General features: G+C 44.5%; 1 protein-coding gene across 1 annotated transcript in view; it reads left to right on the top strand.

Annotated features, from left to right (window-relative positions):
* smad3b (SMAD family member 3b) overlaps positions 1-17,431 on the top strand; it is a 31,056-nt gene that overhangs the window by 9,565 nt on the left and 4,060 nt on the right. Inside the window, exons 2-8 of the mRNA XM_048257116.1 lie at positions 1,958-2,151; positions 5,247-5,381; positions 8,214-8,288; positions 8,438-8,488; positions 12,523-12,735; positions 13,130-13,267; positions 14,322-14,466. Of these exons, the coding sequence (XP_048113073.1) occupies positions 1,958-2,151; positions 5,247-5,381; positions 8,214-8,288; positions 8,438-8,488; positions 12,523-12,735; positions 13,130-13,267; positions 14,322-14,466 (951 nt within the window). The remainder of the gene's footprint in view (positions 1-1,957; positions 2,152-5,246; positions 5,382-8,213; positions 8,289-8,437; positions 8,489-12,522; positions 12,736-13,129; positions 13,268-14,321; positions 14,467-17,431) is intronic.

Here is a 17,431-nt window from a genome sequence, read left to right as displayed (position 1 = left end):
TACTTTATTGCGTTGCACGACAGCACAAAACTTCAATCAATCAATGATGACCAAAATATTTAAAAAGTGCAATACACCAAAAAAAAAATACAAAAGAAAAATTTTTTTAAAATAAATAAAAACAAAAACATCTACAGATGTTAAAAGTGCAACTTGTTGTCAATAACTGTACAACACTTGTTTACAACACCACAAGTCTACAAAAGTCTTAAGGTCCTGCATCATTTCATAAAAACGGAAATCAACCAATACTCTAGCTTTGACTAGAGCTGGAAACAAGACTGTAACATCATCGCCAGGCATTTGATCCACCTTGTTTCTTCGGCTTTCATAAATGGCCATCTGGGCCTGCCCTAAAATGAAATTCAGTAATTTGCATTCATTCTGCCTGCGTCTTGTGTACTTAAAACCAAGAATAAAAACCTCAGTGGAGAAATCTGCACCAAATCCACTAAACAAGCGCTGCAGAATAAGGAACAAAGGCCTCAGTCTAACACACTTTGAGTGCATGAAAAATAGTTTCTCTCTGAAAACAAAAAGGACATTCCTGACCAACATTTGGATTTAAAATTGAGACAAAAGAATTGACAGCCACAGCTCCATGAAGTATTCTCCACTGTAAGTTGCCCACCCTTTTGGCCAAAGGTGGTTTGTAAAATGCTCTCCATTCTGGTGTTCTATCTGGGCTCAAACCAAGAACAGTGCGCCACGGTGTGTCAACCCTGTTCGTTAAACATTTTTTGTTAAACACTTTCACACATGCATGGTATAACTGCTTCCCAGTAACAACATTAAAATAAAGTGATAACGGCTCCTTGGATGCAGAAAACAAATAAACACTCTCCTCCAAATTGGGTGAGAGCACAAGCCCGGGAAAGAAATCACGCTCATCAGGGCACAGCGCCCCTGTGCAGTAGCCCTCTATCAGCTTGATTTTACCTGCGGTGCAGGTATCCCGCCATTTCTTTAGGAGTTCTTCAAGACCTCAACCCCAGGGAATTAGCGAACCCTTTCACATTCCCAAAATCAGATCCTGCCAAATCTATCACCTTTTTTAAAATCACAGTCTTTTAGCTGAGAAGCATCTTCTCGAGCGCAGGTAATCCAACCGCGGAAACGTCCAAACGCGCACCCCCAATCACAGGCTCATGCAAAAGCCAGTATAGGGAGGTTACTGGCCCCTGCCTTTGCACACTGAACAGGGCCCAGATTCTGAACAGACTCACAGTCCATGTGATGTTATCAAGAAAAAGGGACTTGTCCATCCCCCAAACCTTTGAAGGTTCTTTAGATTGAGCAGCCCATCAAAACAAAATAGACTGACTCCCAAAAAAAATGAACCAATCAAGAGATCCAGTGGGCACCAGGCCAAGATGATGCCACTTTATGAACTGTAACATTTTCAACTGCCTTCCCAATTGTTCTGCAGTCCTGCTTTGCCCATCTGATGGATTGACCAAGACCATGCCCAGTTGACCTTCGATGATGGTGTGACAAAGAGAGGACAATTCATTGTCAAAACAAAATAGACTGTGGGACCCAATGTAACTTATCCCAAAAAAAACCAAAACAGACTATATTTTGTTCAATGGTTAGATCCAGTGGAGGGTCCACCAGGCTGGTAGGCTGGCGATGCCAAAACTGTCTTTAGATGATGCCACCAACCAGCTGTTGAATAATTCTCAAGACTCTGACTGTCCTGAGTCTTGCCCCTATATGACATCTTTGGTAACAGCCACCTCCACCTCTCAAGCCCAGTGATTGTGTCACTTCATAATACCATGCATTTACAATGACAGACGTGATACAGACAGAAGAACTGACTTGCCAACATAATCATATTGCTCTCCTTCTCTCGTCTGCCTTTCTCTCTCCATCCCTCTGTCTGTCACACTCTCCTCCTCTCCCACTCTTTCTCTCTGTCCCTCCTCCTCCTTTCTCTCCCCCCCCCCCCCAGGTCTCTGGACGGTCGTCTGCAGGTGTCCCACAGGAAGGGTCTTCCCCACGTGATCTACTGCCGCCTGTGGCGCTGGCCCGACCTGCAGTCGCACCACGAGCTGCGCGCCATCGACCTGTGTGAGTTTGCCTTCCACATGAAGAAGGATGAGGTGTGCGTCAACCCCTACCACTACCAGCGTGTGGAAACTCCAGGTGAGCCCTACCTGCCCACAGCAAGCCCACTGAGGCCATCTACAGACACGCTCCTGTCTTCCATGAAAAACAGTTTGGGAGTTCAAATAGTTAATTTTTATTTATGGCAGTATCAAATGGTAGCCTGGCTAACGTCAGACCTCATCTCATTGAGATGGGGTCTGGGAACTACACGTTCATTTTCTCGTATTTGAAACATGGTTTACGAATGCCCAGAGCCGTTTATTGGGCGCTACTAGAGTTAATCAAATTTTAATCACGATCACGATTTTGGCTTCCCACGATCAAATTTGCGTGATCGACCGATATTAAAAATGTGTGCTCTACCCATAGATCCTGGCAACCCATAGAACGCTCCGCTACAAAACAAATCAAGCGCTCCTTAAACCTGTCTGACCATGTGCCTGCATGCAGCCTACCAATGACAGCTGTTCCCTGCACTGCTCAGCCTGATGCACTGCTCAGTTTGGATGCACTGTGGACTAGTAGCATTATGTTAACTATTAGTAGGCTACTTAGACTATACAAAAAAACGACGATCAAAAATCAAATGTGTGGCACAGCAGAAGGCCAAGAGCTTGTCCCTCGAAATCATCCGTTGTTTGAAAATATTTCAGATTTCAGGCAAGTTAACCAAAAACATAAGCAAAGCAGGGCTCTCAACTCATACCGTGAAACACATCACATGACGTAAACCACACATGCCTTTTTTATCACGTTAACTTTTAGTCCTTGTTTACTTCCTCCGATATAGCCTATAATAAGATTTGAGCTAACGACGGGATCCGTGAATTTTATTCATGTATTTTATAAGCTACATGTGCAACCTACAATGCATATGCGTTTCAAGACACAGCCTCAAAACGAGATGAGCCTGCACGTCAGTGTTTTACATATCAACGAATGACTAAACCAGGGATGTCCAAACTGCAGCCCGCCACGCACTTTAATCCGGCCCGCTGAGCATTTATTAGTTCATCAGATTCGGCCCGCCACACACTTTAATCCGGCCTGCCACAATGATGTTGTGGTTAACTTAACTTTGGTTAAGGCTACTGCAAACTGCTTTACACTCTTCCTAGAGAACGTTTACAATGTCAATGTCAAAACAGCTTGTTACATCGAGATACATAGTATCTCCATTGCAGCAGATCTAACTACGTTATGCTACTCCCATTAATTGGGAACGTATTTGAGTGCACGAGAGGGAGAGAGCGCGATGGCAACAGTAGTTCCCACTACTGACCATTTATAAATTGTGAGAGGGCACAGCCATAGGCACAGCACTAGCCATAGACTATTTGAGTGGATTTTGCAAAGTCTTATAGTGACAGTGCACCATTTATAAATGAATTAAACAGCATCAAATTAACAATATTTCTTAAGAAATAAATTTTGTACAACATATGACTTTGTTGTAATTACTGTGTTGCCGTTTCCCCAAATATTAACAATCACTAGCATGCACAAAAAAATTGTTTTGAAGTTGTTTGGAATTCGCAGTCAAGTCTATATTTGCAGTAATTTAGGGGAGTAAATGTTAGGGGAAGAATTTGGGTGAGCCAGATAGCAAGTCCAATATGTTTAGGGAAAAAATATTTTTGTCACAAAAATTAATTAATAATCATGATAAATAATCGTGATTTCAATATTGATCAAAATAATCGTGATTATCATTTTGGCCATAATCGTGCAGCCCTAGGCGCTACGAATGTCTATCAAATGTGTCTTTATGTAGCTCATAACTGCTTTGGTGTGTCGTCATCGTCTTGTTGTCCCCCCTCCGTTCTGTGATTAGTTCCTTCGTTGAGGTGAAAATGAAGTCCATGGAATCCAGGCTGCCTAGCAGCATGAATAAAATTGCGCACAAGGCAGCATGGGAAAACCCAGGCTAATCAAATGGTGTGACACACAGTACATTCATGTATTCATTGTCTTACTACTTTGTACTATTCAGCAACAGTCAAAGTATGGACAGTCATTTTAACTAGTCCTTGGAGGTCTGCTTCTTCTAACAGTCCAAAGGCCCTATTGCTAGCCTTTTGTTGAACATTGTGGGAGTAGAATCCAAAGGCCCTATTGCTAGCCTTTTGTTGAACATTGTGGGAGTACAATCCAACGGCCCTATTGATGGCCTTTTGTTGAACATTGTGGGTGTTCAGGTGAGTTCCGTTTTTGTTGTATTATGTGAAGTTTAAAAGCCTTCTTGCCGACTACGAGGCAGAGCTGCAATGGGTGGCAGATGAGCTGGTGCCTGTGACTGATGCATGGTCCTCTCCATGGTCCTCTCCATGCTCATCCCCATGGTCCTCTTGTCCTTAGCAGCCTGGATTACTCTGTGAAGGTATTGGGGATTGGTAATGGACCTGTAAGTGATAGGTTTTAACCGTAAAACATGCAAGTGCTTAGGCAGGCAGTCAGGACTACTTTCCTAGAGAGTTGTCGGACTGTTAATCAGCATCTGGTGTTGATCTGGTGGGAATCCATGCCAGGTGTGTGTGTGTGTGTGTGTGTGTGTGTGTGTGTGTGTGTGTGTGTGTGTGTGTGTGTGTGTGTGTGTGTGTGTGTGTGTGTGTGTGAGTGAGACAGTGATTGAGAAATCAATGGAGAGAGTCACCTTGACCCAACCAAGCCTTTGCCAGATTAGGAGTTCCTGGAGTAAGCCAAATTTGGCTTAGTTGGCAAACAGGTTTACCCAGAGCCACACACGCACACACTTGTGCACACTTCAGTGGTCTATTTGGTCAAGTGCTTCATAGGAGTCGGTCATGAGTTTCAAAAGTGTTTAAAGGTCCATTCTGCCTCTCTGATCTCTTTGGCAAACACAAAGATCAGAGTGTGTGTGTGTGTGTGTGTGTCCACCTGCATGACAACAGAGATGCGATGGGGCTTCATCATGTTGTTTATCCAGCTGCGTGCCTGCTGCTGGTCCGCTGTCAGTGCTCAAGCATTCTAAGTCCTCTAAGTAAACACACACACACACACACAACACACACACAGATGGGGGAAGCAGCCTTGAAAAGATTGCGCTTCTGACGCCTTTTTTTGTCCCTCTCTCTTTGTGTGTGTGTGTGTGCGTGCGTGTGTGCGCGCAGTGCTGCCTCCTGTGCTGGTTCCACGCTACTCTGAGATCCCCACCGAGTTTCCTCCTCTAGATGACTACAGCCACTCCATCCCTGAGAACACCAACTTCCCCGCTGGCATCGAACCGCAGAGCAACTACATCCCTGGTGAGATGGACAGATGGATACACACTCTCTCTCTCTCTCTCTCTCTCTCTCTCTCTCTCTCTCTCTCTCTCTCTCTCTCTTTCTCTCTATCTATCTATCTATCTATCTATCTATCTATCACTCTGTCTATCTCTATTTCTCTCTCTCTCTCTATCTCTCTCTCCCTCTATCTATCTATCTATCTATCTATCGATCACTGTCTATCTTTCGGTTTCTCTCTCTGTTTGACTCTCTCTCTTTCCCTCTCACTTTCTCTCCCTCACACTCACACACACACAGACACAGGCAGACATTACACCACCATTGCTCATTTCTTAAGTGACACATACACACACATTCTCCTAGCACACCACACTGCAACTCTTAAACCCAAAAGCATTTCACTATTCACATCAACACAACCTCCTAGCAGACTGCAACTCTTAAACCCAAAAGCATTTTTTCACCAATGAACCGTTGAACCGGTTCCACCCAGAATTATTTGAACCTTGGTGTCTAGTGAACCAGCCCGCATTTCCACCAGTTTTGAACCGAACTAAGGGTGCGTCATCAACAATGGGTGTTGCATGCAAAACAAAAGTTAATAAGATGCATGAACGGGAGAATGATATGACGGTTGTCCCGTAAAAATGGCAGAAATTAGCTAGGCAAAATGCTAGTTAACGCCTGCAGACTAGTGCTAGTTGACTAGCTTTGTTTACTCATGGCATGACCATGGGAAAACACATGGTTTAAGCCTTCTCCCCTCTGAACGATAAACTGACATGCCCACTCCAGTTGGCAGAAAAAAAAACAATTTTCTGGTTCAAACTCCAAACCAAAGTGCCACGTTCCAAACCGTTTTTTGCTTGGTGGAAATTGCGCCGACCGGTTCAAATGTTGGTTTGCGGATGGGAACCGAGCCGGTTCTCTGTCGTTGGAAAAGGCAGACAGACACACACAGACACACACACTCACACATGCATGTATACAGAAATGAATATGATCTTGTCCACCACAGAGCCGCCGGGCCCAACACCCTGCTGTGTCTTAGACACAGTCTAACTGACACACACACACACACACACACACACACACACGCACGCTTTCCAGGCTCATCAACTTTATCGCTTCCTCTGGCCATGATGAGCTTAAGCTGATTTCCAGCATGTCTGCTTCCGTGAGTCAGAACTAACTTATTCAAATCAAACAGAGTGAGAGAGCGAGACAGTGAGAGAGACTGCAAGAGAGAGAGAAAGAGAGAGAGAGACTGTAGTGGGACAAAAGTGGTAGAGAGCTTGTCAACACACACAGGCAGAGTGAGGGAGAAGTGCTTGGGGTGGTGACTGCTGTGTGACCGTGTTGGAGGTTGTGACCCTCTGATCCATTAACATTAATGCAGTTAGCAGCAAAAAGCTCTCCCTTGTGTCTTCATCAGACATGTCTGGTTTCCTTGATGCACTCATTCAATATTAAGACCTCTGCTTCCGCTCTCACTCAGACAGAGACAGGGGTGGGAGAAAAGGTGAGCCAGAGAGTGAGGAGAGTTTCAGCCTTCGTCTGCTACTTAGTCAGAAAGAGACAAGTGTTGAATTTTTACCAGACCTAGCCACATAAAATTGAGTCTAGCGACAAATGTGGGGACGTCTCGCAACACCCATTGACCTGTTCCAACAACAGAAAACAAATGCTTTCACTCCTTCCTCTCCTTTCACTCCTCTGTAAATATCACAGAAGACAGCTGTGTTCAAATTCAGATAGGCCTTCACTGCTGAAGGATTGTTTGAGCATATGTCATGCCAAAAACATGGTACTGCAAAACTGAGAGTATGATACTTAGTTCAATAAAAATGTTGACCAGAATCATTTTCATTAATCTGAGAAATGGCCAGAACCTGGGATCCATCTCCTATCTAATAGAATACGGAAGCCATGATGTAGCGTTATCAAGGCAGCAATTTCACTGGATCTAAACAAATCAATTTAATCATAGTAATATATATTTTTTTTTTACACTTTAGGAATCACATACTACAACATATATTCATACCAACACGATCAAATTTTTATTTAGTTTTATTTTAGCATGGGTTTCCTCCGTAAAATAGATCTGCATGTAACGTCACAGCATGCGGTTCAAATCCTTAAATTCATGGATGTGTCTTGGCTTTATTTTTTAGGCAAAAATGTCACTCTTAACTGCCGTCAGCATTTGATAAGAAGTGAAATATCCACTGGGATCTTACTATTACACCTGACGGGGAATCCATGTTATGTGGCCAAGCGGCTACCTAGCATGTAAAACACGTTTAAACAGCTATAGCCTACATTTAAAAACAACTTATGAGGTAGGAACGATGCCACATGTCTAAATGCAATGCTGTCAATGCCACTTCGAAAGTTTGTTTAGACTCAGTGACACTGCAGTCATGGAAACAGAACGTCACGCTTCGGTTCAGATCCCAGCAGGGGAGAAGAGCTGGCTTACTGGACCTCATGTCATTTTACTCGGAGATCCCTCCTCTAAGGTCTGAGTGAAATAAGCCATACGCTGTATATGAGTTTAGCAGATCATTTTGGCTCAGCACAGAAACAGTACAGCAGGGCCCACATGCTGGTGAAATGAGCTGAATGTGTCATTAATCAGATGAGAATGAGATGAGGCTGACTGGTTGAATGAGGCTGACTGGTTGAATGAGGCTGATGGCGATGCTTGTGACTTCAAGCACCACAGTGACACCTGGACTTCCACCAAGTTAAATGTTATTACCGTTGGGAATGTGTTGAGCTGGACTGAACATGTGTATTTAGGAGGTCATGTCTGCAGTTGGTGACTTTCTCCTGCTTTTTCAGAGACGCCTCCCCCGGGATACCTTAGCGAGGATGGGGAGACCAGCGACCATCAGATGAATCACAGCATGGACACAGGTCAGAATTTAAAGGTTATGGTGTAACCTGGCAACACACACCTGTCTTAAATCACCCAGCTCTGGATGGAGGAGGTGTAACGTGTGTGTGTGTGTGTGTGTGTGTGTGTGTGTGTGTGTGTGTGTGTGATCTTTCCTGTCTCCTCACAGGCTCTCCAAACCTGTCGCCCAATCCGGTCTCGCCTGCCAACAGCAACCTGGGTAAGAATGCAGCTGAGTCACAACGCCCACTTACTGCACACACACTGCTGTTGCACACACACACACTCACTGCTGTTGCATAAACTAACATAACATAACATATACATACATCATAGTTAATTACAGGGAGAGCCTTTCAGCACTCATCATGTGACTGACATGTGTGTGTGTGTGGCTCTGGCTCTGATCAGGGGGTAGTCCTGTGTCCCCTTCTGTCCAAACCTGTGGGCTCTAAGCATTCTTCTGTAGCACACTCATAACAAGAGGAAGTTGTAGAGGTGTGGGTGTGTGTGTAGAGCGAGAGAGAGTGAGGGGATTCCAGATATAGGAGCTTGTGTCCTCAGTCCCCCTTTCACATGACATACTTCCTCTCAGGACCCCATATTTGTTTATTTTGTGATAATCTCCCCCACCCCCACTACTCCGTCCCCTGCGTGCTGCCCATGTTATTAATCTGCTAGATTATCTCTGGCCTGAGTCATGCATGACTGCCTGCAGTTAAGGACGCCTGTTTGGATTTGGATGAGTATGGGTGTGCGTTTGTGTCTGCAGGGGATGTGTGTGTTGTGTGTGTGTGTGTGTGTGTGTGTGTGTGTGTGTGTGTGTGTGTGTGTGTGTGTGTGTGTGTGTTCCCTCAAGCCTCTCAGCTCTGAGCTGCAGTGGGGAAGAGGGAGTGGATCCTTTGCCAGGAACAGGAAAGATGAGTCATGACATTAACATGCAGACCAGAGCAAACTACCCACCACTGCTCCACTTAGCATCACACAGGAGACCACTGCTGCTGCAGCAGCTCTCTCTCCGACAGTGTGTGTGTGTGGAGACGACTGCTGCAGTGTGAGTGTGGAGATGTGTTTGTTTTGAGTGTGTGTGTTGTGTGATGGGCCTTGGTTAGGTAGTTATGTAGATGAGTCGGACTCAAATATCTCAAAAGTTGGGAATGTGGAAAAATGGTGGAAAGGTTTTTGCTCTCATGTAATGTTCTAAACCTCTACTTAAACTTCAGTATGTGTGTATGGTGTATCTTTAGTCTGTGTGTGTGTGTGTGTGTGTGTGTGTGTGTGTGTGTGTGTGTGTGTGTGTGTGTGAGAATGCTGTCTGTGCTCAATGAGGCTAGAGCCGGTGGGCCCCCTCATCAGAGGAAACTTCATATGAAAGCCTCCTTTGTCTTTGCCGCCTCCCAGCTCTCACACACACACACACACACACACACACACACACACACACACACACACACACACACACACACACACACACACTCACTCACTCACTCACTCACACACACAGCCCTGAACCGGCCCTGAGTAATGTAATAATAATATCCTGTCGTTGCGTTATTCTATCTGTGCGGAGAGCCACTGGGGGGCCTATTGTAGGAATAATAAATAGGCACTTCCAGAGGGCTGGGCTGGTTTAACTGTTGTGTGTGTGTGTGGGGGGGGGGGCTGCCCCAGATGGGGGAGACTCTGTGGGCAGTTCCCCTTCTTGCAAATCTGACCACGCTACCATGGGAAGCCTAGTTTAGGGCCACTGTTTGCACCAGAGGACGGCCCGGCCCCTTTGTGTGTGTGTGTGTGTGTGTGTGTGTTAACGTTTGGTGGTTCAATTCACTCTTACTCAACTGCAATCCCTGTTCTCTAGTTTATTGCCAGTCCCCCTTGCTCTTTGACACACCTACGCTCATAGACACACACTCCCTTTCTCTCTCTCTCACTCACACACACACACACACTATCCCTCCCTCACACACACCCTTTCCTTTGATCCCTGTGAATGCTCCTGCTCTCATTTCCTCCTTTGGTAAAGAGTTAGGGCCTGTCCACATGGAGGCGGCTTTTTTTAGGTTAAGCGCCTTGGCCGTCTTGGCGGCGTCCAAACGAATCCTGTAAACGCACTGCCGAAACCGCACTTTTATGAAACCTGGTCCCAGAGTGGAAAAATCTGAAACCGTAGCCCGTTTGAATTCGTTTAGACAAGCCCGAACCGCACATCCTGCTTGCTTTTCGATGATGTCATCACCACACCTCAGCTGCCTTGGACTTACACTTATAGTATTGCCTAACAATACTAGTTTTCATACATGACATTACCTCACGATTACACTCCGTAAGATAAATATCACAACTGGTGCTGCGCAAGCCCGATAAGCTTATGACTTGGTGGACTGAACACTGTTTTTCCGGTGTTTTTTTTTTATGCATTCTAGCTACTGTCAGTGGCGCCGAGAGAAACTTAAGTTATTAGGAAAGTGCGGGTGTAAGTTTAGGCTACATTAATTTGTGCGTAGTGCCAGTGTCATTCATTTTATTTTACATGTCTTACAACATGTATACATGCATTCACAGTCGAAAGTGAAATCAGATATAAGCATACAAAGGCGCTTAGAACTCACGTTAAGCCGATGGTAGCACACTGAATCTTGAATCGCGTGATTTGATGCAGGCAAAAGTATTGACTGTTACTAACAAAGGTTTTATAGCAATATTATAAATGTGGCGACAGAATAGCCTAGAACTTGGGTAAGCCTTGCGTTTAGTAGCCTAATTGCGGTGATAGCCAAAACTAATCTGAATCACGGACTATCCTACAACCAAAGAAAGTAAAAGGTGATTAGTAGGCCTACCTGCGTTAGCCAAATAAAGGGACGGGACTGCACCCTTCACAAACCCGTAAAATAAAGTTTATTAGTTTTACAGTTGACTACAGTTGACAGTTCACCATCAGTCCACACAAACAATTCTGGTTTCCTTGCACTAGCCATTTTAAATTAAGTAGCCTATTCTGTCTGTTTGTAAAAGCGCAAGTTTTGGTCAATTTCTGTAAAGAAACAGTGCCACCTATAGGCCTGGGGTATGAAGTAGCGTGTTGAGTCGTGTTGAGATGGATCCGTTTGGATGCAAATATTCATGATAAGGTTCCAGGGAAGGCGGAGGAAAAAAAGATCGGTTTGGTACGTGTGGACTAGGCCTTAGTTAATCTCCAGAAGTCCCTCACTTGTTTTCACATGGTATCTCTTAGCTCTTTGTTTTTGTCTAATACCCCTCTTTTGCTGTCCTGTGTCCCTCGCTCCTTAACTTGCTGCCTGTGGGTCCTTTTTAAACCTAATTGACCCCTAGCCGCCCTACTTCTCTCTCTCTCTCTCTCTCTCTCTCTCTCTCTTCCTTTCATTCCCAGTGTTTTGACGGAAATTGAAAGGAGAACGATAGAGATGGCCTACATAGACATTGATACAATGGACATGCCGTAATGCATGCGTTACAGACAGGCGTATTGAAACTTCAAAATAAATGCTCACCATTTTGAAGCTATTCTTGTTTTTTTATGATCAACTTTATTATGATTTTTCAATTATCAACTTTATTATGAACTTTATTTAATGATCAACATTATTATTAATATTGTGGGTGGAAAGAGCAAGACTGTTAGAAATACTTCTTAAATCTATAATGTAAATCTATATAATCAATAATGATGGCAAGACATTTCTCTAAACATTGAGGGTATTATAGGGTAGTAATAGATCATTTAATAGCAAATCTATTATGTGAACACACTGTATACGTAAGGGATAATGTATAGAACGCCGGTCATTATGGGGAAAATAAGTCCGTTCTACAGGGCTCCCCTTAACGGAAAAAAATAAACTCCACGATATGTCTCTTTACACTTATTTGTTACCGTTTCGCTCGTGGCTTTTGCTGAGAAACAAATAGTTCGCAACACACGCTGAACTTGAATCAAACATTCTTTAGAACACAGCTGATCAACCGTCTGCTTTCACTTTTGAATGAAGTTCCAATGCAAGAAGTGACCGGAATACTTGCGGAGTGATATGATCAGCAGCACAAAACCCGTTGCCATTGACAGTGGTAATTATATGTTAGCAGCAGTAATTACATGATTTTATTTTACCGTAGAACGTTGGGAAATCCCATTCAAGTCAATGGAGCGTTCTACTAGCATTGTGAAGAGCCGTATAATAAAGTATATATAAGATTCGTATTTTTGTTTTTTTTTTTGTGTGTGTCCTCTATCAGACCTGCAGCCGGTGACGTACTGCGAGTCAGCGTTTTGGTGCTCCATCTCCTACTACGAGCTGAACCAGCGCGTGGGCGAGACGTTCCACGCCTCGCAGCCATCGCTGACTGTCGACGGCTTCACCGACCCGTCCAACGCTGAGCGCTTCTGCCTGGGCCTGCTGTCCAATGTGAACCGCAACGCCGCCGTGGAGCTCACGCGGCGCCACATCGGTGCGTACGCCGTCCTCAACAGTTGTGTGTTTACTGTAAGATCTCAATCACAAAGATCTCAATCACAAAGATCTCAATCACAAAAATCGTAATCACAAAGATCTCAATCACAAAAATCGTAATCACAAAGATCTTAATCACAAAGATCTTGATTACAATAACAAAAAGGAAGACAAGTGGGGAAATAAGCATTCAAAGAGATGGTGCTTGGTTAGGTGTCTGACATGTGTTGAGGTATTCGCATATGTTTAGTTAATTTCTGGTGTGGTCATGTGTAGGTTGGTGCATGCATCTATCTCGGTGTTTGGCTGTGTGTTGTCAGGTACGGTCTGTCCGGTGTAATTTGCATGTGTGTGCTTGGGTACCTGAACATGTCTTGTGTGTGTGTTGCCAGGTCGGGGTGTGCGGTTGTACTACATTGGAGGAGAGGTGTTTGCAGAGTGTCTTAGTGACAGCGCCATCTTTGTCCAGAGCCCAAACTGCAACCAGCGCTACGGCTGGCACCCGGCTACAGTCTGCAAGATCCCACCAGGTGAGATCTGCACACACAGACAAACACACACACATACACCGAAAGACACCACACTCAGACACAGACACACCCGAGCACTCACTCACACGCATACATTCTCTCACATAATATACATACATTCACACACACACACACACACGGACACACACTCACTCACTCACACTCATATATAGTGTGCCATATTAGCATTATTAATCATCATTATTGAGCCTATATTGTGCGCCATACCCCGACAATATATAGTGTGCCATGTTAGCATTATTAATCATCATTATTGAGCCTATATTGTGTGCCATACCCCGACAATATATAGTGTGCCATGTTAGCATTATTAATCATCATTATTGAGCCTATATTGTGTGCCATACCCCGACAATATATAGTGTGCCATGTTAGCATTATTAATCATCATTATTGAGCCTATATTGTGTGCCATACCCCGACAATATATAGTGTGCCATGTTAGCATTATTAATCATCATTATTGAGCCTATATTGTGTGCCATACCCCATATTAGCATTATTAATAATCATTATTGAGCCTATATTGTGCGTCATACCCGACAATATATAGTGCGTCAACACTGGCTCCACCCCTCACTTAAACCACCCTGAGTCTTTACTCCAGGTAAGAAACCCTAGCACACATGCAACATCCGTGTTTGATATCGGAACACTGGACTCCGTTTGAGTTTGGGACCTAATTACTGTCAGGCACTGATATCTGAATACTGGACTCCTTTTGAGTTTGGGACCTAATTCCTCAGGCATTGTCCAGAGGTCATGTCTGAAAACAGCTTCAGAGTCTATGCACACGGTCACTGATCCAACTGTTTATCTCCATCGTCCTGTCAATCACTGTCAGTCTGATTCTCGAGGTATGACCAACACCTGCTGACATGGCAGTTAGACAGCACTGTGTCTCCAGACCATTCTGAGCCTCTCTGGATATAATGTCTATTAGAAATAGACAACTGGCTAATATTAAAGGGCCTATTGGTATGTTTACTTTATGTGCCTTGTGTGTGTGTGTGTGTGTGTGTGTCCTCTTTAGGTTGCAACCTGAAGATCTTTAACAACCAGGAGTTTGCAGCACTGCTGGCCCAGTCAGTGAACCAGGGCTTTGAGGCCGTCTACCAGCTGACCCGCATGTGCACCATACGCATGAGCTTCGTCAAGGGCTGGGGTGCAGAATACAGGTGAGGAGCGAACACACACACACACACACACACACACACACACAAATACACACAGAGAGAGAGAGAGAGAGAGACACCAATAAACCATAGACCTAAAGCTCAGACTCGTCAGACAGTGAAACTTATTCTGCAAGGGAGCACAGGTTAATGTCACAAACACGCAACCTCAATAATGATGGGTTGTCATATTTTTGAGTTGAGGCTGCATAAAATGCATGCACACTCTCCTTCATTTTTCACATTCACAGGGATCCATAACTCTGTGTGCTATTAGATTGGCTTATACATTGTGTCCTCCACAGTACAGATCTCTGTAGGAGTTGTCATGACACATGTTAGTGGTGTGATTCATAGGGATCTATGCCTGAACACACACACACACACACACACACACACACACACACACACACACACACACACACACACACACACACACAGACACAGAGACAACAAAACAAGTGTGAAGTAGTCCTTCTGTCTTATTCTTGAAAGTGACTTAGAAATAACACAGCTTGCCAAATGGATGGAGTAACACTGACGTTGAGCACAATACTTTTTTTCCTGACACACACACACACACACACACACACTCCCTCACATGCAGAGCCTCAGGCCTTGGGAGTTCCTCTTGTTTCCATGAGTGGTGCACTCCATAGATAACGTCATTCTGGAACACACTGCCAGCTCTGATTTCATCTCCTTCCCCTTTTTGTTTAATTTCCCTCTGTCTTCTCTCCCTTTTTTCTCCTCCTCCTCCTCCTCCTCTGACTCATCTCCCATCGCTCCTTGGCCTCTCCTACCTCATGGAGATGGCTCCTTGGCCTCTTTGCCTCATGGAGATGGCTCCTTGGCCTCTTTTGCCTCATGGAGATGGCTCCTTGTATTGGCCTTTTTTGCCTCATGGAGATGGCTCCTTGTATTGGCCTCTCTTGCCTCATGGAGATGGCTCCTTGTATTGGCCTCTCTTGCCTCATGGAGATGGCTCCTTTGCCTCTCTAGCCTCATGGAGATGACTCCTTTGCCTCTCTTGCCTCATGGAGATGGCTGGTCTGTGTTTGGGAGCCGGAGGGCAGGCTGTGCTCCTCTGGTCAGTTTCAGCAGTCAGCAGTCCACAAAACTGAACCGCTGCGTCCACTTGCATGACCTTTATAAATACTCAATTCTGATAAATCAACCAGGACGGTCGGTGTGCATACATATACCTGAGGAACTGGACTGAGTGCGTTGACTTGCCAAGGGCAACACTTGTTCTTGGTTGATTTGCCTCAGGCAACCAGTGTTCTTGGTTGACTTGCCACAGGCAACCAGTGTTCTTGGTTGTGGAGATAATAAGATTATAAGATATAAAAGTATAATTTAGAGCCTTACAGAACAGCTGTAGCTGAGCCATTGATCAGATTAGTATAAAAATACAATGACTATATATTTTCATAAATGATTGAGTCCTAAGTGGTTATGTGGGATGTTGAAGAGGCATTTATTGGGAAGGTGTGTGTAAGGTCCTGCTAATCAGGTCAGGGGTCACTTTATTTTCCAACACTAGCCTGCTGTCTCTGTGGCATCCCTCTAACTGAGGGTTGTTCTGCCTGGCTCTCGACTGGTCTTTAGTGACCGACTCATGCTCTTTAGTGACCGACTCATGCTCTTTAGTGACCGACTCATGCTCTTTAGTGACCAACTGCTCTTTAGTGACCGACTCATGCTCTTTAGTGACCGACTCATGCTCTCTAAATACAATGCCTTTGCATTACCATTCCTGAGCTTATATCCTCATGTATCATGAAATCTGGACAGATGGGTAATGCAACCACTGACCAATAGTGCTATTAATAGTAGATGATTATTTATAGTTAACTTGACTGCTAAAAGAATTTCTACTCGTAGGTGACCGTTTTTTTTGTATGAAATAAATTGAATCACATACAGTAGCTAATTCTGTGGTGTAAAGTTCGGAACATAAACGGCCTCAGCAACGAAAAGGAATGACTTAAGAGTTTGTTGGTATTAATGGATGCCCTAATCAAGGGTTTGCATTTTGTGTTACATGTTGCTCATTGGATCATAAACGGCCACAGTAACAAAGAGGATTGGATGAAGGGTTTGTTGGTATTTGTCGGTGCCTGCATTGAGGGATTGGGGTTTGTCTGGTTACATTGATGATCGGATCATAAACGGCCACAGCAATGAAGAGGATCAAATAATTTGTATGTGTTTGTTGGTAGAGAACTCCTCATGAGTGTGGAGGGGTGTGGGTCTGGGACACCAGGCACCACTGTTGAGCCTTCTGGAGGTGTCATGGGCCTAATTCAATGAAACGCCTGTGAAGGATGGTGCCTGCTTGATAACTAAGTGAAATACTCTTGAAGGCTGTTCTGTTGGTGATGTTTTGTTAGTGATTTGTGATTTGTTAGTGACTGACTTTGGTTTTAACTGTAAATAGGCCTGGCTGTTGATTGGCCGCTGTGTGAAATCCCCCAACCTATAGCACTGTGAGTTTAACATCTCTCCTGTGTGTATACAAAAAACAGAACGTTCATAGGGAACTTTTCTTTGGTATGATCTTCCCCTCTCATCTGATAACAGGAACTATCGTTTCATCTTTCCCCTCTTCAATTTTACATTTTCCTTCCTTATGGTAAACAGTTGAAAACCAGAGTCTGTCCCACCCTCCCTCAGCCTCCTGCTCTCCATCATCTGACAGAGTCGGGATGCTGTTGTTTTTGTTGTGCTGCTCAAAGTCGGGATGCTGTTGTTTTTGTTGTGCTGCTCAAAGTCGGGATTTTGTTTTTGTTGTGCTGCTCAAAGTCGGGATGTTGTTGTTCTTGTTGTTTTTGTTGTGCTGCTCCTCCTCTCCATGTTCTCACTCTGGAGGAGCGCTTCTGGTTTGATGCCTGACTACCATGGCAACAGTCTGCAGACGTCCAGGGAGAGTGGGGCTGTGAGCTCTCTGGTGGCTCTGGTGACT

Source organism: Alosa alosa, chromosome 11, assembly GCF_017589495.1.
Source record: "Alosa alosa isolate M-15738 ecotype Scorff River chromosome 11, AALO_Geno_1.1, whole genome shotgun sequence".
Classification (NCBI taxonomy): domain Eukaryota; kingdom Metazoa; phylum Chordata; class Actinopteri; order Clupeiformes; family Clupeidae; genus Alosa; species Alosa alosa.
Note: the sequence above shows the minus strand (reverse complement) of the source record. Positions and strands in the feature narration are given on the sequence as shown.